The sequence below is a fragment of the Perca flavescens genome, chromosome 22, assembly GCF_004354835.1.
Source record: "Perca flavescens isolate YP-PL-M2 chromosome 22, PFLA_1.0, whole genome shotgun sequence".
Lineage (NCBI taxonomy): Eukaryota > Metazoa > Chordata > Actinopteri > Perciformes > Percidae > Perca > Perca flavescens.
Window position 1 is genome coordinate 13,190,604 of NC_041352.1, and position 25,352 is coordinate 13,215,955.

Below are 25,352 nucleotides of genomic sequence, written 5' to 3' on the forward strand. Positions count from 1 at the left end.
GACGATAAAGGTGGATGTTTGCGTTTGGGAATGTTGCTCTCCCCACAGGAGCATCTTGCTGGGAGTCAGCAGCTGTGAACAAACATATAAAGGCTTGGGATCTACTGTGGGGAGGGAGCACTTAGCTGCAAATCCTGACAGTGCACTTGTAACAGAGTACACACACTCACATTTAAAAGTAGTTATACATTGTCTTCCTTTCACCTGAGGACAAGACGTAATTAACTTCTTACTGTACTTCTATAGTACACGGTGCATATAGTACCTCACCTGACATTGTCCCTTCTGTCAACTGTAGTCGCCTGCTCCCCATCTTTTCTAAGTAATGATTTTTATAATTTATTTTTGAGGTTATTAACAGCACTAGCTTTCTGTTCAGCTTATGGGCAAGCCACTCTCCAACTGACTGCGCTAGTCACCAAGAAACTTTAAACACTAGACAAGGCTTGGTCTGCATTACATATTCTTTGTATTGTCACATAATGGTGTCTTTTTTTGAAGTTTTGAACAGATATTGGTAGTTGTTGGGTAGTACAGAATTATTTTGGGTGGAATTTTCCTTTAAAAACTAAATCATATAAATGTCAGGTGGCATCTTGTTCACTTAGTCGAGTCAATAAAATACTTTCCTCCCTTTAAAGTTTCTCAGGGAGCTGTAATGTAATTGACGTCTAATTATTTACTTTTTCAAACATGAACTTGTTACCACATCTGTTCAGCGTTTTGTGCATATGAGTAAAAATCGGTACATGAGATTTACATGTCATTACATCTTGTACACAAGTTTTACCCTGTGAGGAAATGACGATGTATATTGAAATCATTTGTGGCCGGGTTGGATCAGAGGGTAGAGCAGGCGCACATATATTTAGAGGTTTATGCCTCGACGCAGAAGTCCAGGGTTTGACTGCGACCTGCGACGATTTCCTGCATGTCTCTCCCCTTTCTCACCTGTCCTGTCCATTAAAGGTGGAAAAAGCCCCAAAAAATTATCTTTAAAAAAAAAGAAATAAGCTGCCTCACAGCACTTTTACAAATGTAAAGAAAAAAGAATGCTTAAAACAAGTTGGTCTGCACTAGCAGCAACACCAGGCCGTATTACTTCTTCTACTGCCTGTGGTTCCCAGTTCTCTGGTACACCTGTTAATTCACTGTTGACAGGGTTGGTGCAGTGCTGCTGAGCTGTAGTGGATGCTGCTCTAAAGGCTGAGGTCTGGCTGGGAATCGCCTGAGTGACTTAGGCAGAAGCGTTGCCTTGGCAACAGCACATCCTGGCTCTGCTTGGTGAAAAGGCCTTAGAAACGGGGACACTGACTTCACAACACAAACAACTCCGCTGCTAATGCTGCCTGTCCCCTTGTTCTGTAGAATATCACTGAATTATACACAGACAATCAAGCAATATAGACAAGTTGTAGATATGTGAGGAGTGACAACTGATTGTCCTTCAGGGTTGGATGATTGTGTGAGTGTGTGGTTCTAGTTTGTGACATTTAATAAATCCAATCAACCATGCAGCACGATGGAAAAATTAATTCAACCCCCTTATACATAACCACTGACTTTTAAATACATGCCTTTATCCATGATGCATTTTTGTTCTTCTCAATACCCATAATCCCAATATAACACAGTGGCAATAATAGAGTAATCTGAAAGGAAGCATCTGGCATGGTGTTTCCTTTTGCCATCATAAAAAATAAAGCGCAAAGCACCTCTGAAATTTCAGTGGAACTGCAAATGATGTTTAAGAAACTTGATGACCTCAATTTGTAAAAAGTGAGATTTCTGTCTTTTTTTAATTACAGTATAAAGCAGGTCGAGGTACTATATCAATACTGTAACAGTATCAAATCGGTCAACAACACATAGCCCGTATTCAGAAACTGGGCCTACAAGCCAGACTTCCGTACAGTTGTAGAACAAGCCACTACAGTGCTGTCAGTTGTTCCCCAGGTGCATTGATGATGCAGAGACTACGAGAACGCAGACGCAGAAGACCCAAGAAATGCTGACCAATCAGAGCAGACTGGGCTTTTTCAAATTTCTCTAGTACAAACCCAAAATACAAGTATGAACCTAAAAATGAGCATACTATGGGGCCTTTACTGTACATATTGTTTGTATTAGAATTATACTAAAATAAAAGAATTTTGTGCAGCCCTTTATTGTTTTCATTTATTTTTTATCTTATCCAGTTTGCTTTGAGAGAGTTCTCTTCAAGCTTCAAAAATGCAGATGCAACATTCAATCGTGCAGTTTGTGTGTGTGTGTGTGTCATTAAAAGGGGCACAATCCCATTGACATACTGTTTACTCACAAGCCTCAGACCCTCTTCATTCACCTCACTGGTGCAAAGAATGCCCTCTGCAACCCCTGTCAAACTACAAGCTCCCATCAATGAGGAGCCAGGAAGAGTTTGTGTGTTTGTGTGTGTGTGTGTGTGTGTGTGTGTGTGAATATGAATCTCTCCCAGGTGTTTGGCTAAAAGAAAATAGATTGATGTGAACATACTGTAGCTCACCTAGATATTCCTTTGTCTTTCTCTCTCTCTCTCTTTTCATTTTTCTATATCTATTAAGAACAGTACCGGTAGTGCTGTAGCAATGAGCTAAAATCCACCAATGCTGTCATATTCACAATAACCCACAGGCAATATTCCCTATAATGGAAATCGCATTCCTTGGTTTCCGGCTTGCTGCTGTTTAATGGTCATAAAACTAAATGGAAACCTCTGACAGCACGTTTTCTGTTAATGGCATCCAATATAAGTTGCCATAAAAGTGGTCACTGTGTCTCCATCTTCCCTTAATGGTTACCACTAAAGAACATACCTGTTTTATTTTAGGTGTCAATGTCGCTGTCATGGAGTAGCAGTCTGATTAATAAAGCTAATCAGTTTCCCTCAGCAGGTGGGTCATGCTGCAGTAAACATCTTTATGATAAACAGAACATGTGTGCGAGTGTAGATATCTTACGCTCGTGGTAGGTCGTGAAAAGGATGCGGAAGCGGCTTTTGCGGCTGGCTTCGTCTGCCCACATGCGAATGACACCCAGCGTGGAAACCAGCATGATGTCGTTGGCCACCGTGGAGCAGAACTTGCTCTTCAAGTCTTCCACTGAACTGAGACGAGAAAGGATGAGATAACAGTTTATTATCAAGTAACATCAACATTCGCTCTGAATCTCAATGTGAATCTCAATAATCCACATTATTTAACTGAAGCCCAGAGCAGCCATGGTTGCTCATATTATTGTAAGACACACTATCGTGTGATCACAACTCTAAGATAACAAATTAGATTGTTAGGAAGCTCATATTAAGCATATTGTCGTTAATCATTCAATGATATCCCAATCTCAAGATATTAATTATTGTTGTTGTTTTTAACATGACTTTAATATCTAATGATCTAGAGATAAAACTGTTTTACAAGTGCAGTTGCCTATAAAATAGCTGTTTGGCTGTTCTAATAAAGAAACATTTTGATATTTTGGAAAATACACTCGCTTAATCTGTTTATCAACCTTGGTACTTAGTTATCAGTGTGTTAACCATTAAGTCACGTGAGGCTAACCTGCCATGGGCAGACTATAGGGCAAAGGGACTGTATCTTGTAAAAACCATTCATTTCCTGTCTTGACATAATTAAATATTTAGCTCTTCACAAGAAAAAGTAATATTGTAAGTCATGATCCCAAAATGAAGGGCCTAAAGTTAATGAGTAACTATGGCCACCTTGAGCCTTTGTATGATTTATCAAAATGAAGGGTTAAATATGTCACACCTGCCACCATCATACACCGCCACAAAGTTGCGCTTGCATTCGTTGGAATTGGCCATCTCATAGTCAAGAAAACGCAGGTAGATCTGTGCAATGCAAGGAGGCAGAGAGAATAAGCAGAGATCAAATGAGGAAATTTAAAGATGTGGACATGACAGGGGAAAAAGGTGAACAGAAACAATTTAAGTTCCTTTCTACAATGGCCTGTGCATCTTACTAAATTATCCCAGAGCCTGATATAGCAGCTCTGTAATGAAATAAGACTGACAGACTGCAGCTTGTACAAAGTCATTACACACGCATATCAAATGAGGACTCAGAGACAGAGTCTATTTGCTTTAGACTCATCCATATCTGTTGAGATAAAGCATTACACAAAGTCTACAACCTTGTTAAACTTTAAAGGTGTCCTACCCCACGTATTGCATTACTTTGTGGTAATGTCTGAAGCTCTACCGTGGACTATATAACATTTTTTGTGGACAAAATGCCTTGGTTACCTTGTTTTAAGCCATTCTAGCGTGGTATAGAAAGCCAGCAGGAAGACTCAACTCGATGTGTGTCAGTTCTCATTAATATTCAACGAGCTAAGCTGCTTGACTCTGATTGGCTAACAGCTAGCCAATGAGAGCCTGGCTATCAACATCCTTTACCCAGCACAACTGGGCAAGCTCATGAATAGTAATGAGCTCAGGCAACACCACGTCAGACTGACCAGCTTTTGTAATTGGTCTGATTTCTCTGCTTATTTCTTTTCAGTGGCTAGAGCTGACAGAGGAGGTAGCAGTTCATTTTCACATTCACAAAATAACACAAACACATATGGACCTAACATATTTCAAAAAATACAAGTAAAAACGGTGTGGCAGGGCACCTTTAAGGAGACCTTGGACATTTTGCCATAAGCTTTGGATGTTCAGGAGAGAACATGTTACAAACTTACACTTCATTTTAGACCCCCTCTTTGAAATTCATGGACTGCAAACATATACAGTAGCTATATAACACATTTTCAAACCATGACAAATATATGGACTATTTCATTACCCTAACAATCCCTTCTTGTTAGAAATATCCACCTTGCTATCCACCTTGACTCTTTACAACAGCTATTCTAGGTGAAACTAACACTTCCATATTGCCTCCGCATCATTGTCTGTCACTCATTTATCAGGCTGAGATCGCCCAATCACAGCTATGGTTCTGGTCGGCTGGGCACAACACTCGCCATCATTACGGTTAATGAGTGGACCGCTCCCGAACTGTGACAGGAAAATGTGATGCCTCAAATTCCCAAAGACAAAAGCCGCAGATGGAGCAGGATAATGGTTCAGCTAATGAAAACTCGGCTTCAACAACATGACAAGTGAAACGGACCGGAGGGGAGAAACTAGCTAGCCAATTCCCCCAGGGATTTCATATTGGTGTCAATAATCTTCCATCTAATAAAGATTTGTCATATTCAGCCACTATTTTGGCATTTGTCACAAGAATCAGGGCATTTTTATGTCTTCCATGCTGTGATTTTGGAATTAAATACTGCTCAATGCCACTGCTGGCTTCACAATGCAGATGCAGATATGAATGTATGTATATACTGCACAGAAAATGAATGTGTATGGACTTGTGTTGATACTAATGTCTTAATCTAGAAGAGTATGGAAGAGAAGACAATTTCTTAGCAGACGTAACTGTAGAGTGCTGTTGTGATCTATCCAATTTTGGATGTATTTCCAACACAATGCCTTTTAAATGTGATCGGAATATTAAGATGGTGCATATAAAATTTGGTTTCTCAACAGGGTGGATGAACTCAGAAAGACATCATGATTAGGTCAGTGATCAGAAAAGAAACATTGCATGACATTTTAGGAAGTTAGATAAAAAATGCAATTTTTTTTTTATTCCAGAAATATGAAGTTTTAGGAGTTGAAGAAAACTGCAGTAATCACTTACTCTACAGACAAGTATATATATAAGTATATATATACAATAACAAAGCAGTTGTTATGGGTGGATGATGTTTAAAAATAGCTCCAATCATTGCGGCATGTTGCCAAGTAAGTCTGATTTTATGTATTATTGTTAAGGTTATAGTCAAGATAAAGGTTCAAGAGGTCAGTAATGGGAAAAACGTACCTAAGCATGTTAAATAGGTCACTTGGCCCAGTCATTCTATCGTCAGCTAGTAGCAGCCAAATTAAACATGACATTTTCCACCCACAGCACAAAGAATGCAGTTAATGCAACAGTCTGTAACTTATAAAAGGTAATTCAATCAGGGGAGACTAATTACAAATACAAAACTTGTTTTTTTTTTTTTTTTTTACAGTTTAGACATGAAAGAGGGGAGAGACAGGGGGAATGACATGCAGTAAAGGGCCGCGACTGCTGTGTTGAGGACTGAGCCTCTATATATGGGCGCCAGGTGAGCCCACAAATACAAAACATTTTTGATCAGGTGCACACTCAATGTTATGAATAGACTTCATCTGGTGTTAATGGCTGAATAAAGGGATGAACCTGCGATGGTTAAAGAGCATAATCCCCCAGTTTGACCATCATACAGTAACTAATTCTGGATGGAGTCATGAGGCTGGTGGTGGTGTTGGGGAAGGTGGTTGCTGGAATTTTGCTTTGCAAACAGAAATGATGAAATGAATCCTACTGACTTTGGCAGGGCCAAAATGGGATAGCAATTCAGCCCAACCCAATCTCCACACATTCACAACATGCCACGTCTTCAGTTCCAAGAGTTAAGGCCCTTTGAGAATTGTTTGACCACTCACAGCCACCATGCATGAAACATCATCATCCAAAATGGCACCTTAAAAAAGCACTTTACAACAAAACAAAGCATCCTAAGAATTTAAAGATAGATTGTGGGAGGCGATTGCAGAACAGCTTGGAATCGGGGAGCGCACTGATCACAAAACAAAGGATGTATGAAAGATTAGAAAGTAATGATTGTGCTCTAGGCAGCTAAACAATGTCATTCATTCATTTGCTCCATTTTGGATTAGCGCTATCCATGGCACCCACGTAAATCATTCAAGAAACGAGAGGACCGCAACATCATCCTTACCCCTATGCAACTCCATTTTTTTCTTGAAATGTGAATTTTTGCAATGAATAACATATTCAACACACCAGACTCAATTTGCAAGGATTCTTATTCTTTTGTTGGTTTTGGTGCAGTTGACCTTCATGTGGGTAAATAACATGTAAACTGTAATCTCGAAGACTCCCAGTTCCAGGCGCACCTGTGTCATTGCAAATGTCAGCTGCGGAGCGAAAGGGCTGGACTTTAAAGGTCCAGCTTGAAGAGGTTCACAGTAAGAACTACTACTCTACTGCAGAAGCTGAGCAAACCATTAAAGCGCTCAAAGACCAGCTTGAACAGGCCCGCAGCAATGAGACTAGGTCTAAGTCTTACGAGGAGGAAATTCACAAGCTCAAATTGGAGCTGAGTGAGGCTCGCATTTTAAAATCAACACTGTTAACGGGCTGATTATTGCTGATAAGATGATAGCAAGCCTGAATCTCAAACTGGATGAGGCCAAAAACCTGGATGAGGTCTGCTGCAGACAAGGTTATAATCGTTAACGAAAACGAACGAAATAACGAAAACTAGGTGGGAAAAAACATTGTCGTTAACTGAAATAAAAATAAAAACGAGGCATTACAAAAAAAGATAACTAAACTTAAACTGTAATTTAGTTAGTTAGTAACATAGTCTTTGTCAATGTCTTTCACAGAGCAAATAACGTTATATCTTTCAGAGCTGACATTTCCGACAATAGACCTGTTTTATTCAGTCTATGCCGTAGACATATAGTTTCCGACAGAGAACCCAGAAATTGCAACATTCCACGTTAAATTGAACACAACATGTCCGTGCCCCTCGCCCATGCCTTGGCCTGGCATCATGGCGGAACCGAAAGTTGGAAGAAAGCGGCAGAGTCCTATTTGATATGACTGTGTCAGATAAAAGCAAGTGCATCGCAATGGAAGGTGCTAAAATAAGTGGACAATTTATTAAAGGGAAAAATCCCACGAATTTGAAAGTACATTTGAGAAGCGCGCACAAGGAGGCTAACCTAGCTTACCTTAACAAGCAGTGACAGGGCAACGAGAACGCAAAGCCCCCTTTCCCCGAAACAGAAGCTAACCCCGGTACACGGCATGGATGTATGGATACAGGGCCAGGCAGCATGACGGAGACACTACGGGAAGGCTTTCACCGGCGACCCAATAGCTGCTGGTTAGTAAATACGCATGAACACTAAAAGCGGGAGGAAACGTGGGTTAATATGTGTGTTGATACTGGGATGTCTACACAAATGTGTGAGTCGATTGACTTCAAAAAGTTTAAAACACATGTCTTCTTTAGTCTGTTGGCTATTTAGTTTTTTTCCTGGCACACGCATTTTGCACTTACTGCGGCGTCTTATGTAGACTGTTTACATATTTGTGCACATCATCATATGTACATTTTATGTACTGGTGTTATTGTTGAATACATTGTGAATACATGTTTCTAAAATTGTATGATGTTTTTGTTGAGTTATTATTACACAATACTTTTTTCTGACCTTTTTGAATCTTGCCCCCGACAAATAACCCATATTACAAAAAGGACTAAAATTAATAAAAACTAAACTAAAACTAAGCATTTTCAAAAAATAAAAACTAAACTAAACTAGCAAACCTGCTTTAAAAACTAATTAAAACTAAACTGAATTTGAAAACAAAAAGTCAAAACGAAATAAAAATAAAAACTAATGAAAAATGCAAAACTATAATAACCTTGGCTGCAGAGCAGTGTGACGATAAGGTTAAGAAATGAGAGACCTCCCACCTTGAACAGCTGGAGCAGCCACAGAAGGAGAGTGACTGCACTGAAAAGAGCAGAGGAGGTTAAGGCCTCAATTCAGCAGACTCTGCAGAAGAAATATGAGGTGTGGGCTCAGGAAAACCACTATGGAAACCACGCTGGATGAACTCGAAATCAACTGGAAATTGGGTTAAAATGGATTATTTTGGGATCAGAAAAGCATCTATTAGCCTACTAGTTTGTAGAGCATAGGGATTTTGATATTGAAAGAGAAATTACTTAAGGGCCATCTAGCATTATCATCTGGTCAAAATGTGTATTTGTCTAATACTTTGATTAATGACTACCCAGTAGTCACAGAAATGTTAGCATTCTAACCCGCTAAACTAAGATGTTGAAAATGGTAAACATACCTGCTTAACATCAGCAAGCAATGTCATTGTGAGCATGTTAGCATGCTGTTAGCAGCATTTACATTGAAAGCACTTCTGTTTCTTAGGCCACGTCCACACATACCAAAACAATCTTTTTTTTGTCTTCCTTGGCATCTTTTCAAGAATGTTTGCGTCCAAACGGATCCATTTGTAAATGACTCAACACGCTACTTCATATTCCAGGCCTACAGCAAACAGCCCTAGTAACCCTAATAGGCTCAATATCTTCTCCAGCAGGAACACAAGCATGTAGTCCACCATTATTGTTGTTATGAGACGTCGTCGCGAGATAAGAGGTTGAAGGCTAGAGGTTGAGGGGTGTGGCAATGACATCATCGATACGCAAGTATGCGGCTTCATTGTCCAAACGAAGACGCAAGGGTGGCGTTTTCAAATTTTTTCACCCTGAGACCAGGTTTAAAAAAACTGCGTCTTCAGGCAGTGCGTTTACAGGATTCGTTTGGACGATCGGCCAAAAACATGTGCGTTTACACCAAAAGGCATTTCTGTGAGGATGGCCCCTTAGTATCCTCGCAGAGCCGCTAGTGTGGCATTTGACTCTTGGTCTTGTCATTATCTATGACATATTTCAGAGCTGCACACTAATGGAGGGTGCATTACTTGCTATGATTTCATACAAGACTAAACTCAATGTCTTTTCACTGCTAGTGAGCTCTACATTAACATCAATGACGCGTTGCAGTTGTTGCTGACTCCACATGTGGTTTCACAAGAAGGTAATGGGTAATAATTGTTCTAAAAAAAGATAAGAATAATTAGGACTCTCATCTTGCTGTATCATGTTACAGCTAATGGGTTTGTCCTCCACATGCTTAGTATCCTGGATGGTTTTAAATGCTCATATTATGCTTTTTGGCTTTTTCCCTTTCCTTTATTGTGTCACTTTATGTTAGCATGCTGATGTTAGCATTTAGCTAAAGTTAGCTTAAGTACAGCCTCACAGAGCCATTAGTGTGTCCTGTGTCCAAATGGGAAGCAATGTCAAGACATATAACATAAAAAAACATGAGACATCTTATCTCGTAATTATGAGTTAGCCTACTATCTCATAATTACAAGAAACAATGTCATAATTATGAGATCACAGTTAAAGTACTCATATTATGCTTTTTGGCTTTTCCCCTTTCCTTTATTGTGTTATATATCTTTTTTGTGCATGTTATAGGTTTACAAAGTGAAAAAGGCCAAAGTCCACCCCAAAGGGACTTACCATCTCCAACAGAAAACACGGTTCACAAACGGCTCCAAACAGCTCTATTGTAGTCCAGCCTTTACTTCCGTTACAACCGTGTGTCACTTTGTAACACACGTTATGACGCTCGCCTAGCTGCTAGCATGGCACGCCCTCATACTCTGCTTCTGACTGGCTTGTAGTGCTGACCTAGGTACTGCGCATGTGCTGCTCCCAACAAAGATGGAATAGAAGTGAGATGCCTCACTCTGTAGCTAAAACAGAGAGCTCAACACACAGGGTGAAAAGAGGAACTGCAGCAATGTGCAGTACAACCATAGACTGTATATTACCAGTCTGTGAGTACAACAAAAAATATGGTTTTTTTTTTTTTTTATTAAACCATGTAAACCTATTCTGGTACAGTGTCTAAATGCAATTATGAACATGAAAATGAACATAATATGAGCACTTTAAGTAGAATAAGGGTTGTGGTGCAATAGGAGAAGTACAACAGAGAGATGATCGTTTTTTATGTATTAATGCAAAGTAAACCAATCCAGCACTTGCACTAGTTGGAAAAACAGCACATCTTACTGAATCTTATTCATTGCGCCCTTTACCTAAGCACCACTGATGTACTACTGTATCTAAAAATGCAACTATGGTACTGTTGTCCTGCTGCCAGTGTGAACTGTAAAACCTAAAAACACTAGTGCAGGACAGATGGAAATGCCACTTCAGGACATGGCTAGCATTGTAAGTGTTGATAAGTTGCAGGGTAAACTTGAATGAACCAAGAAACAAAAGTATTTTCAATTATTGTTATTTGGCAGAAGGGGCCAACGAAAAGTGATAAAAGAAAAAAGCCCCTACATGCTTCCATATACACCCTTTTATGCTGTAAAAGATGACAGCTTTATTATCCTGGATCAAAAATGTATGTTTTTTATGACATGAAATGGTGTAAAAGGTATCACATACTGCAATTGTTCCCATTTCATTCATGTGCATCCTGCTCAGTTTAAGCATGAAAAAAGTATATTTGCAATTCTTCAAGCCTGTGATATCATTGCTCAACACTTGCATTTACTAAAGTAATGTTTGATCAATGCTGGTTACTAAATGTGACCATCAAGAGGGCCTCATTGTGTGAGAGAGACATGCGCAAAAAACATAAATACATAAATAAAAGCTTTTTTTTCTTCAGCTCTCGTTGCGAACTCTTCTAACTAACTAACCGACGATGAAGAAACATCTGACTGCAGATGGCATCACAAAGCCAAATGGCAGGCAATGAATCAGATAGATACAATCACCAATTTGTAAGGCGAGAGATTGGCTCCAGCAGAAAAAAATAGGCTGCCTTTTCATTGATTCTGCAGCGCCCAATAATGACGCAGAATAAATCACTGACTGATGTTCTCACTGTTGCTTAAAAGGTGCCTGTAACAGTGTATGCGCTGTTCATTACAGTCAGAAATGAATGTCCATATTTTGGCCATTATCGTCATGAAAAGATGGGGAAGGTGTCAGAGAGTGCAGGAATAGTGCGGAAAATGCAGTAACTGCTATGAGTCAAAATGAGGCAACTGAAAATATTCCTCTACAACTAACAGCTGTTAGCTGAATTCGGACAGCTGTCCAAACAGAAACACTGTTACACAGCTGATATTTTGCATATGTTTACGTGTAAAAAGAGATATTGTGTTGCACAGCTTTGTCACTAACTGCATTTTTTTTTCCCAGTTACTTGGATACCAGTAAAAACTAATTAAAATCATTTTTGTGGTAGTTTCTGCGGAATCTATTTATATGACAATAAAATTGAAATGACACATGGTGGCGTAAAGCAATCACATTATGGCATTAAAATTGGTGCAGTCTGTGCTGTCACTTCTGGCAACAACACATGGTCATTATTGTTTAGATGCAGGTATATCTTTCAGTCAGTCTCCCCCTCTTTCTTCATCTTTCACGCAACCCCTCTCTCTCTGCCATCTTTTGTCTCACCCCTAAACTTTCTCCCTAAACATTTAGATCTTTGATGAAATGCATTATTAAGTATATCTTTCCCTTATCCCCTCCTTTCCCATTTTTCCTCCTCCTCTGTCCCGCTCTCCTCTCTTCTCTCTGGAGTGCAGTCTAATTAGAGCCTCCGGTATAGGATGTCATTATCTCTCTACTGTTTCTGGCAAACTGGGTACAGTGCAGTACTGTGTCAGCATTGGGAAATGAAACCCCCCCAGCACATACACAGTGGTTACTGGGGTGGCCTGCATCCTCTGCATCCTTCACTGCAGTAATGTATGTGTGTGTTTAAGACAGAAAGTACACACTAAGTTTATATATATATATATATATATATATATATATATATATATATATATATATATATATATATATATATATATTTCATGTGTAATTGAGTGTGAACAGTGGTGGTGGAGGTGAGAGCTTCAGGACTGTGTGTGACTGAAGATAGATTTGTGCTAAAAGTTTTATTTGCTGCCTTGTCCATCAGTGCCAATGACTGTCAGCCTTTGGCCCATGACTTGCCTTGTGAGACACTCCTGCAGGGCAAAATATGACACTGATTCAGACCAAGGAAAATACATCATACTGCCAGGCTCAATCACTCTGTCGCTCTTTCATGCACATACACAGCTGTTGCCTCACACACATACACGGATGTATGCATGCCACGCTCAAAGAATTGACTTATGGTCCTCTTTGGTTCTGTAGCCGCGATGTACTGGCTGACTTACGCACTCCACTTAGAGGGACTGAGGAATCAATGCTGTTTTTTTTGCATCGATCGTAACATCTGACCAAGGCCAGCGTCCCACTTAATAACAATTTCAAAGTTACATTTATTGTATGGCTCCACGAGTGCTGATGATGAAGAGAATAGCTCTAGGTGGATGACACAGTCTTATAGTTCCTGTGGCCTTGGGGCTTGAAGTAGCTGAATTCCGAAGGACATTTCTGAAGGGAAACGAGGGCATTAACTGGAAATATGCGACCCAACGAATATGTCAGATAAGAGCTAAGCAACTACTGTGGCCATGAATCACAGTCGCACCAATATTATCAGTCAGGCATATCATATGTCAGTGTGTGTGTGTGTAACAAGAATGATGAAAAACCTGCATGAAAATGTACTGTAAAGCAAATCACAGTTTTCATCAGGGATGAAACAACTTTTAATAGCTTCCCTAATGTGGGCTGTATGACTTTAAACAGATCTCTATGGTGGCCACAAAAAGGGAAGGATAACATCGTGTAACATTAATAAGTGCTAAATTAGTGAAACCAATAGTGACACGGTTAAGCTGACATTGCAGCTGCTTTATCTCACTCCTGGGAGAACGCACACTCTGAGAACTGAACACCCCTAATAAAATCATAATAGTTAGTCACTTTTTCATATGTATTGACTTTATTTCTTTCTCCTTAAATATGGTTAATAGAGGGTTGCCTCTAAATTTTTTTATTTAAAATGTAATGGCATGTGTAAATGGCATTTTAAGCCATTACAACATAAACTGCAGGTCTGTTTTAGCTTACCATTTACTATTACAGCATTACAATGGTGACCAAACCAAACTCATAATAATTTGTGTCCTTGACTGAATTGTTCTAACCATAAAAGTCAAAGTAAAAATGTGGCCTTATTCTATTAAATCAAACCCTGCAAACGCACACATCAGAGGGCCAACACTATTTCAGTAGTAGATTTACTGCAGTCGTAGACTGGACTGTGTGTGTGCGTATGATCAAGCATTGTAGACTCATATGAGAAGTTATAGCGTTTGTAAAATGTGGCCCTTTCCTGCACTGCTGCTCTACCCTCGGGAACATTTAATCCTGTAGCATTAATGCACCAAAGGTACCTCTGGTAGATAAGGCAGCATGTCTGGTGCATGTTAGGGGATGTAGCAAAGGTGTGTATGTGTGTGGATCTATGTCAGTAATTGTATATGCATGCAGGGCGGCGTGAAGAACACTGGCAGAGAAAACAAATACAGGCTGTATGAAGCCTCAGGGTCAAACTGCATGGCAACACTATTTCATCAGCACTAATGCTCCCTCACTCTTTCTGTCTGTTCGGTCTACCCACACTCATCTCACTCTCTCTTTCTCCTTCCACCACTCTATTCCTCTTGGCAACAGCTTGCTGATTAGAAAAATGGGCATGACCCCAAGTAAACCCTTCTGCCTATCTGTCTGACCCTAGCAGAGGAACAAGTCCCCCCCGTAGCCACGAACACTCACATTGGGATACTGCTGACAGCTGCACACAAACCCACATGCAATATCAAAGCTTCCTGATGCAACCTATGTTCTTACTGCATGTCTGAAGGAATGCTGAACGGAAACAGCAAATTAATAGGAAAAAAAGAAAGTTGAAGTTGAAAGTTTCTCAAGGAATGAAGTCATTTAGAATTCGCCAAATGAACAAGTCTTGCAGCATCGAATCTTCTTGTTGTCTGACGTTACTGTGTTCTGGTGTCATCAACCCAGCTGATGGAACACAATTTCATTTCCATTTTATTCTGTGTGACATTTCAAGATTTGGCAGTAAATCTAATTCACAGTTGGATGGGAGCGTAGCTTAACGTCACTAACCTTGGAGCGCGGCGGAGCACGGATGTACCATTTACAGTCGACGGCCTCTGCGGCGCCAGCCTTCCCGTCTCTGGTGATCTGATGGGACTCAACGATACCTTCTGGACCAACCATGTCATACTGACAGGCTGAAACACATGCATATGCATAAACACACACAAGCATACACATATACACGTGTGCGGGTCAAGCAAATACACATGGACTCACGAATACCAAACAGGTACAAACACACAAACATACTAGAACACAAATAATATATACAGTATATACCAATATGTGCACATATATATATATATATATATATATATATATATATATATAAACTGGAGGAAGAACAGTTTAAATTTATTTTATTAAGATAAAAAAAAGTGAATATGAAAACAAGTGAGACAAAGACAGAAAGAGATAAAGGAAGAAACAAAGGCAGAAAGAGTGAGAAAGCGTGTGAGAGAGAGAGAGAGAGGGAGTATACCTACAGGGTAGAGGTGGGGGGACTCCCATGTCTGCAAAGTCCGGATCTGAGGAGAGAGCAGAAGAGGGGTGGGGGCATTCATTTTTAATACATGATTACAAAATCAGGATATTTGCATAGGCAAAAACCACCAGGTGTAACAATGTACTGAGGAACTTCCTGCACAGAAAACTACTGCGGCCCTCACTCCTGAATTATTTTGGCTTCCTTTCTCTCTCTAAAGCTGTTGGCATGTTGGCCATGTCATCTTCTGTCATGCCCAGAAGTCCAAACCTGTCGTAAAAAGATGTCATGAGTTTGAGATTCTTCGTTGGAACCTCCACTTATGCATGATCGTTACGCTGTTTGAAGACATCTTTGCACTACATTTTTCCAAAAATCATTCTATCCTATAACATATTTATCCCGAAAACCACAGCCAGTAAGACACATTTTAACCTCAGCATGCAAACACACACACACAATAGCAATGCTAACACACTTATGTTAAGCAGTTACAATGTTTACTTTGTTCACCACCTTAGGTTAGCATGTTAGCAAGTACAGCGTAGGCTGATGTGAATGGCATTACTTTTTCAAGTATATAGGCATAAACCAAAGCATTGGACAAGTGTAAATGTTACCCTGAGAATGGCGTTAGATTAAAAAGTCAGAGGATCACCAACGTTAACAAAACTGCTCATGAGGGAGGCATTGATCTCTAGTCTGTACCGTATTGAACGGCAATCCCTCTGATAGTTGAGATATTTGGACCACAGTGGTGGTGCTAGCATGTTACCACAGGGGTGACAATTTGCATGTGTACTCTTAATGAAATAATTAAACCCTATACTTCTTTTACCACAGTATCTCCACTCCACTAAAATTATGTAAAACGCCCTCATTAGAGCTAAAATAGTCAAAATATGAAATCAACCAAATTTACTGGCAATTAAGACTTTGCAAGCCAATTTAGAGGATCAAGGTCCAACTTCTGCAGTAGATGTTCTCTTGGGGTTTCATTCAACATGCTAATCACTAGAATATGTAGCTGTATTTTACAGCAACTTTGACAGTAATTTGGTTTCATTAAGTTAAGTAGACTGGATACATTTTCTAGACAAAGTAGCTGTCTAACTGCTGTTTGTATGTTGTTTTATAGGGGTATAACAACCGCTCAAACTAAAGGCACATGACAATAAGGTCACTGTCACTTCACTTTTGACTTATAGGACTGATTACACTGCAAGTCTCAATAAAAATACAACAAAGATAAGTATTGTTTGGACTGGCACACTAAATATGAGTAAAGACTCTGAGCTCACCAAATATTTTTTGCCTTATCTTTGTTCCCTTATGTAAGTGTTGGAACAAAACCAAACAGAAGCTTAACAGAGATAAATGGAAGAGCAAAAACATTAGAAATATCCTAAAAAAAGGTTTCAGAACATTTTAGCAGACCGTTGGAGACTAGAAATCTAATCCTTAAGCAAACTTTAACACACTGACTACGAAAAAGAAACTTTAACAAAGCTGAGGCCATATGTTTTGTCTGCTAAATAAGATTAGGGAAGCATCTGGTAAAGTTTTGAAAGTCAGCTTGAAGCAAAAAGGTTTTAAACACTTTTTGTCTGTATAATTTTGCAATGAATTACATCAACAGGCTCGGCCTCGCTGAGGTGTGTTACCTCATCTTGCTAGTAAAACATCACAGTCTTGTCTCTTATCCCCAAAGATGATACAAGACACAAGGCAGAAATTTACTCTTGAACCATCTCCACTGTTCTTTCACATCATCATGTCTGTGTGTGTGCTGTGCAGGGATGTTTGTGTGTTTTATCCACCATGCTCTGGCAGAATTTCAGATATATCATCTTCTAAAGCATAACTGACTTTAAGGTTAAGGTGAATTGTAATCATAATTCACTTTTACAAAGACAAAACAAATGACTGCACTGTTCCTGTCACTTATTTCAAACTAATTCCAAATATTTTTGTCTCAGTTTTCAACATAAACTATGTTGAAAACCCTCAAGTGGGTTAAGTGGGTTATTTCTGAGCTAGAATTCCACTATAATGGCACTGCATGTTGCCATGATTTATTACATACAATATTGTCTTTGAAGTAAAAAACACCATTTATTACATTCCATCTGATTCCATTATAATCCAGCCTAGTGTCAGAACAGTTGTGCTCTCAAAGATACGCCGCTAGCTGGGAGCTCTGGGCTGCATTCATTTGAGGACAGAGAAATAGGAAACACAAAAAAGGCTTCACATTAAATCTGATTGTTCCTTGCCAAATCGAGACATGGCAACCACTGACTGAGCTCAGTGTGGAAAATGAGGTCTGATTGCACAGCGTGAACACCTTGCCTAAATGTCACAGTTTTTTTTTGTCTGTATGTGTGCCCTAATTTTTCTGTCTAGACATGAGTCAGAGCTTCAGTGTGTGAACGCCGGACATGAGGAGCAAGTCCTGTATACCTGGAAATTATGCATGCCTGGTGATAGAACAAAACCAAAAAAAAGTCAATGGAATTGTGGGTGAGAGAGGGTGAGCATTCAGTGTGTTTGATGATGATACTTGCTGCATAAAAACTATAATCAAAGGAGAGAGATTCTTGGCCCGATTTAAGCGGTGCTCTAGTGGGGATTCAGATAAGGTGAACCTCCCGTTATGGTGGAAAGAAGAAAAGCCTGTTGAGTGCCTGTAACAAATCTAGCAAGGCTGCAGAAAAGCCTCTCTCCTTAGTGCTTTCAATACCAACTGGAAAGTAGTAATACATTCATGTGAACACAAAAGCAGTCAAGAGAGGTGCTCAGAGTCTATGTTAGAGCTTCCCCTGAGGCTTTCACTACAATTTCCTCCCCATTAATTGTTGCTTTCAACTAAGGCTCAAATGAGCTGATCTATAAAAAGCTAAATGGGGACTACCTTGCAATTTAAAAATACAGGTGGCTCCTCTGGCCTTGGATAGCTAACTGGTAGTGAACAACTTTTTTTATCCGCCTTTGGGGTAAAGCAATGCTTTGCTTGTACAATTCAAACAAATCCACCCACGTGGCCACTCCATCTGAGGTTTTGAGTTGCAAATGTTGACACAGAAAGTGATTTTTTTCTTTCAAGAGAAAAACCAGACATCAACTGTAATTTGTCATCTATTGCTTCCCACAGAAGTGAATCAAAGCTGTCCAGCCTCTTTTTTTTTTTATTCAGGCAGTATTGATGTCCCTCACTGATGAATGTGACTCATGAGTGTCATTGTTTGAACATGTGACTTGGAGTGAGACAGCACATTAGTCACTGTCATGGGGCTTCACTTAACTATTTTCATTATCAATTAATCTGCTGATTATTTTGATACCATTTGTACGGTAAATATGAAGAGCAAGGAGATAGTTAGCTTAGTTTAGCACTAAGACTGTAAATAAAGGAAAAAGTTAGTCATGTTCTGTTTGAGAGTTAGCCCTGTTTGCCCTTTCACACAGGCGCAGTGAGAATAAAGGCACTGACCGTGCTTCAACTGTGCGAGAACGACCAAACTTTGGGACATGTCAGAAATGTATCCGAACATCTGACGCCCTATCGGGAGCAGTTCATTGGTCGTCGCTCCCCCCTGTACACTACACTGCCAAGGGCATAAATCCCAGGGGGGTTGAGGGGGTCAGGACCCCCCCAATCTAAGGGTTGCCCCCCCCCCAGAAATATCATTAAAACAATGCTGTGTATTGTAAATAACATAATGATGTATACTTAAAATATCTGTGTAAGTAGTAAAACAATACAAACCCCAAACAATGCTTTTTAAGTTTAGAAACATTTTGAGTTCCCCCTCCCTTGCCTCACAGTGGTTTGGTCCACTGCCTGCTGTACGTTAGGAATCGGATCTGCACTCGACTCACAGTCACGTTGGGTCGTGACAGGAATGTAGGAAGTAGGCAGTTCAAGGCTATTTTAATTCATTCATTCACATCGGATGAAGTTTTTCTTTTCTGAAATAGAAATTATGCTGAGTAATTAATGAATTTGTCATGACAACATTTTTTGCTATGTTAGTGTAATATAATGTAACGTTACCTAGCTTGTTTAATAGCTTGTTGGATAGAAATGCACCCACTACAACTAACGTTACCACGGCGATAAGCCTAACGTTATGTGTGTGAACTGATATAAGGGTTAATATTGAAGATCTACAGTTGTGTTTTGCTCAATATGAAGTTAAGTGCCTGATCAGTTAAATATATATCCTCTGTCCCAAACGAAACCTAATATTGATGTAGAGGACGCAAGATCATTTTATAATTATAATATGACCGCGTGGTGAAGGTCTGGACTAAGGTCACTATGTCACAGGCAAAGGAGACAGAAAGAACTGAGGAACAGGGAGACCAGGGACAGTCAGGTGTAGAGTCTCAGGTAAGTGTGTTGAGCTTAGTTCATATTTTTGGAGGTGTGTGCTGTCAGGGTTAGCAGATGAGCTTTACTAGTGGCTCACTAATTTACATGATCAGCTAATTTAACAAGTGTACAAAAGTATTGTATTTCTTTTATATGGGGACACTTTCTCAAAATAAGTCTTTAGGGTTTTTTTGTGGCTTGATTGTAAACAACTTAAAAATAAATACATGGTTTTAAAGAAGATTATTTTGGTCAATTTAGTCAGTTTTTTCATTGAATCAAGAAAAACACTGAAAAGAAGGGTAATGGTACAGTCTCCATGCTACACTAATGATTGTATTAAGGCTTTCCTCTGTGTACACCTGTCCTCTACGAATATAATTGTGGCTGTATTATTTGTGTCCCCTTCAAAAATTGCTCTTCAGAAATTTATTTTAAGTTTATTGTCTATGTTTATTTATTCCATATAGTAGACAAGCCTCCTTTCTATGTCCATCCATGTTGCCTTCCACAGGATGCTTAAGTGTGTGTAGCCAGCAGGTAGGCAGGCAGGGAAGCAGACAGGAACAAGGGATGAGAAAATCAAAGTGGAAGACAGTTAATGAAACAGTGACCTTCAGGTCATCTGTGCTTGTTGCGCCAGAGATTTATTATTGGGCTTTGGCATCACTTAACCCAGCACGATCACAAGGCCAAGCAACCTCAGAGAAATAGATGCATGATGTTTGCAGGCACACACACACACACACACACACACACACACACACACACACACACACACACACACACACACACACACACACACACACACACACACACACACACACACACACACAAACACAAACACATGTATACTTTTGATAACGGCTATTCTTAACATAGCAACAAAGGTCCTAGCAAGAGGCTGCTGTGCCTATAAATGCCTCTCGTGCGACCCTTGACCTTTTAAGACGCTCTGGAAATTCAATCAGGTGAGTTCCATCCCCTCTGTCATCAATCAACCCCTCTCCTTGCTGCCGTCTTTGATTAATCGATTCAATCAATTACATGGACTGATAAAATGATTGATAACCTACATAAAGAATGTATACTCTTTACCACAGCATATAATTTAACCTTGTTATTTATAAGCTGGATGCCTCAGCTAGGTCACACAATTTACCGTAGTATATGATTACAGGGTGAACATGAAACTTCAAAAACCCCACTGTATGTTGCTACGATGAATGATAAATACTATAGTTACACACAGGTAAAAAAAAAATCACCACAGCGTACTGTATGTGCTGACATATGGCGTATGTGCTGACATTGTATTCACACTGCAGCTCTTCTATAGCGCTCGCTCTCTCCACTGCATTGTATAAATGGCTTTGCCTGACTGAGCTGAATTCAGAACACATCCACACATGGCCACACCCTCTCCTCTCTTCATAAAGCTTGACCGAGAGTGTAATCTTCTAGAGCTTACTGTATTTACCCTTTGCAAGCCAGAAAATGCTCACTTTAAATCCCGGGACACAGACTTTAAGTTGCCCCACAGCATTTTGTTCATGCACATATTGAGCTCCTCTCATCATCATCCTGACAAAAGCAACTACACTCACACCAATGCCCAGCAGGTATACACCTGTGTATGAAAGCTAGCAAAGCCGGAAAGATGCACAGAGAGAATTTACAGAAGTTATGTGCAAATGCCCCCAGAAGCAAACCTGAGCAGCTTGCAAATGCCAACTCAAATTTGCTCATCACATTGCTTCAAAAACATGTTTATAATGCTAGCAGTGCGGCAACAGTAATTCAGTTTGGCAGCCAGGCGCAAAAATAATCATTAGGAATTTGTTCTAGTAAAAAAATTTGGAACAAATGATGAGTAGGCCCTGATTAGCTCTGTGTGGCTGTGTAGTGGGAAATGTCCTTTATTGAGAATGTACACACACATACACACACACACAAAATACAGAATATCACAGAGATGACTCACAGCATCGCAGAATTGTCAGATGTAAATTCCTAGTAACTGTACAATCCCAGAAGTATTGTATTGCTTTTCATAATACAGGCACAACACTATCTTTTATTAATGAGACACACTACATCTCATTTCAATTGAACATTAGGCTCCACTGCATCCCTTCAGTATTAGCTGCTAAGCCAAATGTATGTTAAACAGCATATGAATGAGGCTTTCAGTGTATGCCAATATTCCAGGAACCAAGGGACACAAACATGCAGAGTGCACACACAAAAACTCAATTTCCCAGTGGCCTCATTTCCTCTCAGCTGCGTGGCGGTGACATTTAAATAAGCATCTGATTAATAATCTCAGCTAAAGTGGTTGATCAAGCTAATGAATGGCTGCCATTAATCACACCCGGCACAGCTGTGGATGGAGTTGGAGAGACAGACAGACAGAGGAAGAGTTAGAGAGAGGGGAAAGGAAAACATTTTCACTCTACACTATGATTACTTCCAGCCCTTTCAATCACAACTAAAGCACAATTTTGATAGAGGGGATTGTCTCTGTCATATTTTCACATTTCCTTGTATTGAGTGTGTGTCTGCAGTTTTCAATCTAGCAGGTCACCTAGGTTTCATCTCCCAAAACAAACATGCATGTTGCATTCTAGACTATTCAAAAACACTGCCAGAGCAAACAAAATGCTATTGTGATAAAAACCTCTTTTTGATCAAATGGTGCTCTAAAGATTATCTATATAGCTAATACCCGCTCGACAGGGCTTTGTTGACCCCACGGATGACAACCCGACTACACAGAACAGTAGCTGTGAAAAGATGAGGCCACAGGATCTGTCGGGGACTGATAGGATTCACCACACCCTGGGTGTCATGGTCAGTGAGCTGGGTCTGTGCCCCGAAAAGCGATTAGCAGCGATGTGTACCCCAACGCCACGCCCACAAGCAACACCAGCTACAACAATCCTGCTAAGAACTGTACTCAACTAGTCTGCAGAGGAAAAAAAGAGAAAGAACAGTGTGTGTCTCATGCTTATGGAGCACAAAGTGACATGAATAACAATTCCTGTTGTTTATCCAGGGAAGCTTAACTCACTCCGCTTCACTATCATGAAGCCTGCCCTTGACCTGTATTTATCACAGCAGCTGCCGTAACTATAATACACTGAATGCAAAAATGGTGTGTGACACAGTGGTGGGTGGGGTAGCTTAGAAATCTCAGTGGAAAAAAGCTGCTTGGTAATCCAAACCCCCATCTCAACCATTAATGGTTCAAGTGCCCTTGAGCAAGGCACTTAACCCCAATACTGTATGTCCAAGTGAAGGTGTTCAGTATCCAGAAATATCAGTTAAAAAAAATAAATAAATACAAGATCATCTGTCGGAGCTTGGAGGACGGACCGTCCCAGCATTTCAGATATAGATTACAAGAACTGTGTGATCTCTGCCCTTGTGTGCGAACTAATGATTCATGTGATACATTATTGATCTCCATAAGGGAAGCAGCTATACTGTAGGACAGATCGCAAAGCAAATAGGGATACAGTGTCTTGCTCAAGGCCAACTCAGTAGGGCAAACTTGGACACTCAGGGTCATCTTGTTCATCTCGAACCTCTAAACAGTGGTTCGCGAGCGGTTTTAGTCCAATGTAACCCCATGGCCCGGTCAGATTACTGTAATTAGTACCCCTTCATCCACACCAAATATATTTATTACAAGTGGATATGCAGTAGTTCAAAAGTGCTGTGGGGCTGATCGTATATACACAATGAGTGCAGTCAGAATTTTCTATACATTCATGTGTGAACTTAAAGCACAAGACAAGTTTGAACAATGTGAGTATTGTAATCATATCAGATTGCAATTAAACTTTGCTTTTTTTTAACATATTAGGAAAATTACACTGGCTCGAAGATGAGACTGGCTGCTGTATGTGTGTGTGTGTGTGTGTGTGTGTGTGTGTGTGTGTGTGTGTGTGTGTGTGTGTGTCTGTTTGTGTGTGTTTGTGTGGTTCAAATTAGATGGAAGAACAGGGTTGTTGCCTTGAATATAAAGTTTGAGTGTTAAAGAAAATATGGTCATTCGCCATGTAACAGCCTGGATTTGCACTCCTTAAGTAAATTAATGAGTTTCTTTTGACCTGTAAGGGTCAAAGTAAAAACAGTGCTAATGGATGAATCAGTTTAATCACAACTTGATGACAGGCAAACTTGACAAATAACACCGGAGTCCATCAATGGTCGTCGTTATGGACAGGGGACACCCAGCACCATTGAACTTTGCATTGGCACCCCTTGGGCCTTTGGCTGCAGTCATCTGTACCCTTTGACCCCCCTGCCTGACAGTGACTGTTGAAGTCAATCACAGGTTTTTATTTTTTTTTTTTTTTTTCAATTTAAAGGGTTAACTTACTTAGGTAAACATATTTAATATAAGACAAACTGGGTGCATTGATATCTATATATAAATTGCAGGAACGTCTGTCTGTCTGTCCATCTGTTATGCTATTAAGTTGCTGTGAGCTGGCAGAACATAACGTAATCCTTCACAGCGCTGTGCAATGCGAGAAAATCTCTGAGTTGAACCGGGCAGACACAGCACTTTTCATCAGACTCACCCTGGGTCAGTTAATTAAGTCTACTGCTAACTTACAACACTAATAACATTACCGTCGCCAAAATACCACCGCGAATCAAATCCATACTTTACCGTTAACCATCAAACCTCTAAACCTGTATGGACATGAGCATCTCTGCTGAAGTGTTAAATTCATTAACAATCATACGACACAAGACAAAGTCTCTCTCTCTCTCTTTTCTCTCTCTCTCTCTCTCTTGCACACACACATGCTCCTGTTCTGGTGGTTGATGAACACAGATATGTGCTGATTAGCTCTCATAACGGGCAGCATGGGTAGCACACTGCCATGAGTCCATGAGGCTAATGTCTGATTACTCCACATTTTCATTGTGATATTTTGTGATCTACAAGTTTAGTTTTAGTTTTGATTTCATTGACCAAAATGTCACTCAGCTCACTGAGCAAACTGGTGTTGCAGCAGAAAACCTCTTATCTTGTTAATGAATGAATCTGCTCATTTCATCCATTAATCCATCTCTCTGTCCACACATCCCTCTATAGTTTGTTTCTATAACATTTCTAATGTTAGGAATATGGTGCATACTGCAGTTACCTATAGACTAACAGTTTATATGCCATATACTGTAGATTGAATAAAAGTGTACATCATGATTTTAGCTTTGAGAGGACTGCAAGAAGTTTGTTTGCTGGGATGGAGTTTCACTTCATTTTGCACTTTTATTCACAGTGACGGATTTGAGAAATACATTTATGGTCTGTGTGTAGTTATGCATGTGTGAGCTCTTCCATCTCTTCTATTGGTCAAATTGTTAACTGCTTTCATTCTTCTCTTCTCCTTCCTCCCTCCCTCCCAGAATGCCTCTGGGAAACAATGACATTGGGCACAGAGCAACGCTACTCAAGCACCTTGTGAAAAAAATGTGAAATGATAAAAGTACCCCATCCTACATGAATGTGTGTGTATATGTGTTTGAGCATATACTGCAGTGGTGTAGTGGTGTCTAGCTACATGGGCATGCTGCTGCGGAGCTATTATT

The 25,352-nt window shown here is 39.9% G+C and overlaps 1 protein-coding gene across 1 annotated transcript in view; it reads right to left on the reverse strand.

Moving 5' to 3' along the window:
* neto1l (neuropilin (NRP) and tolloid (TLL)-like 1, like) overlaps nt 1-25,352 on the reverse strand; it is a 73,371-nt gene that overhangs the window by 7,896 nt on the left and 40,123 nt on the right. Inside the window, exons 5-8 of the mRNA XM_028569538.1 lie at nt 15,360-15,401; nt 14,881-15,008; nt 3,789-3,871; nt 2,979-3,124 (exon numbers count right to left, since the gene is read on the reverse strand). Of these exons, the coding sequence (XP_028425339.1) occupies nt 2,979-3,124; nt 3,789-3,871; nt 14,881-15,008; nt 15,360-15,401 (399 nt within the window). The remainder of the gene's footprint in view (nt 1-2,978; nt 3,125-3,788; nt 3,872-14,880; nt 15,009-15,359; nt 15,402-25,352) is intronic.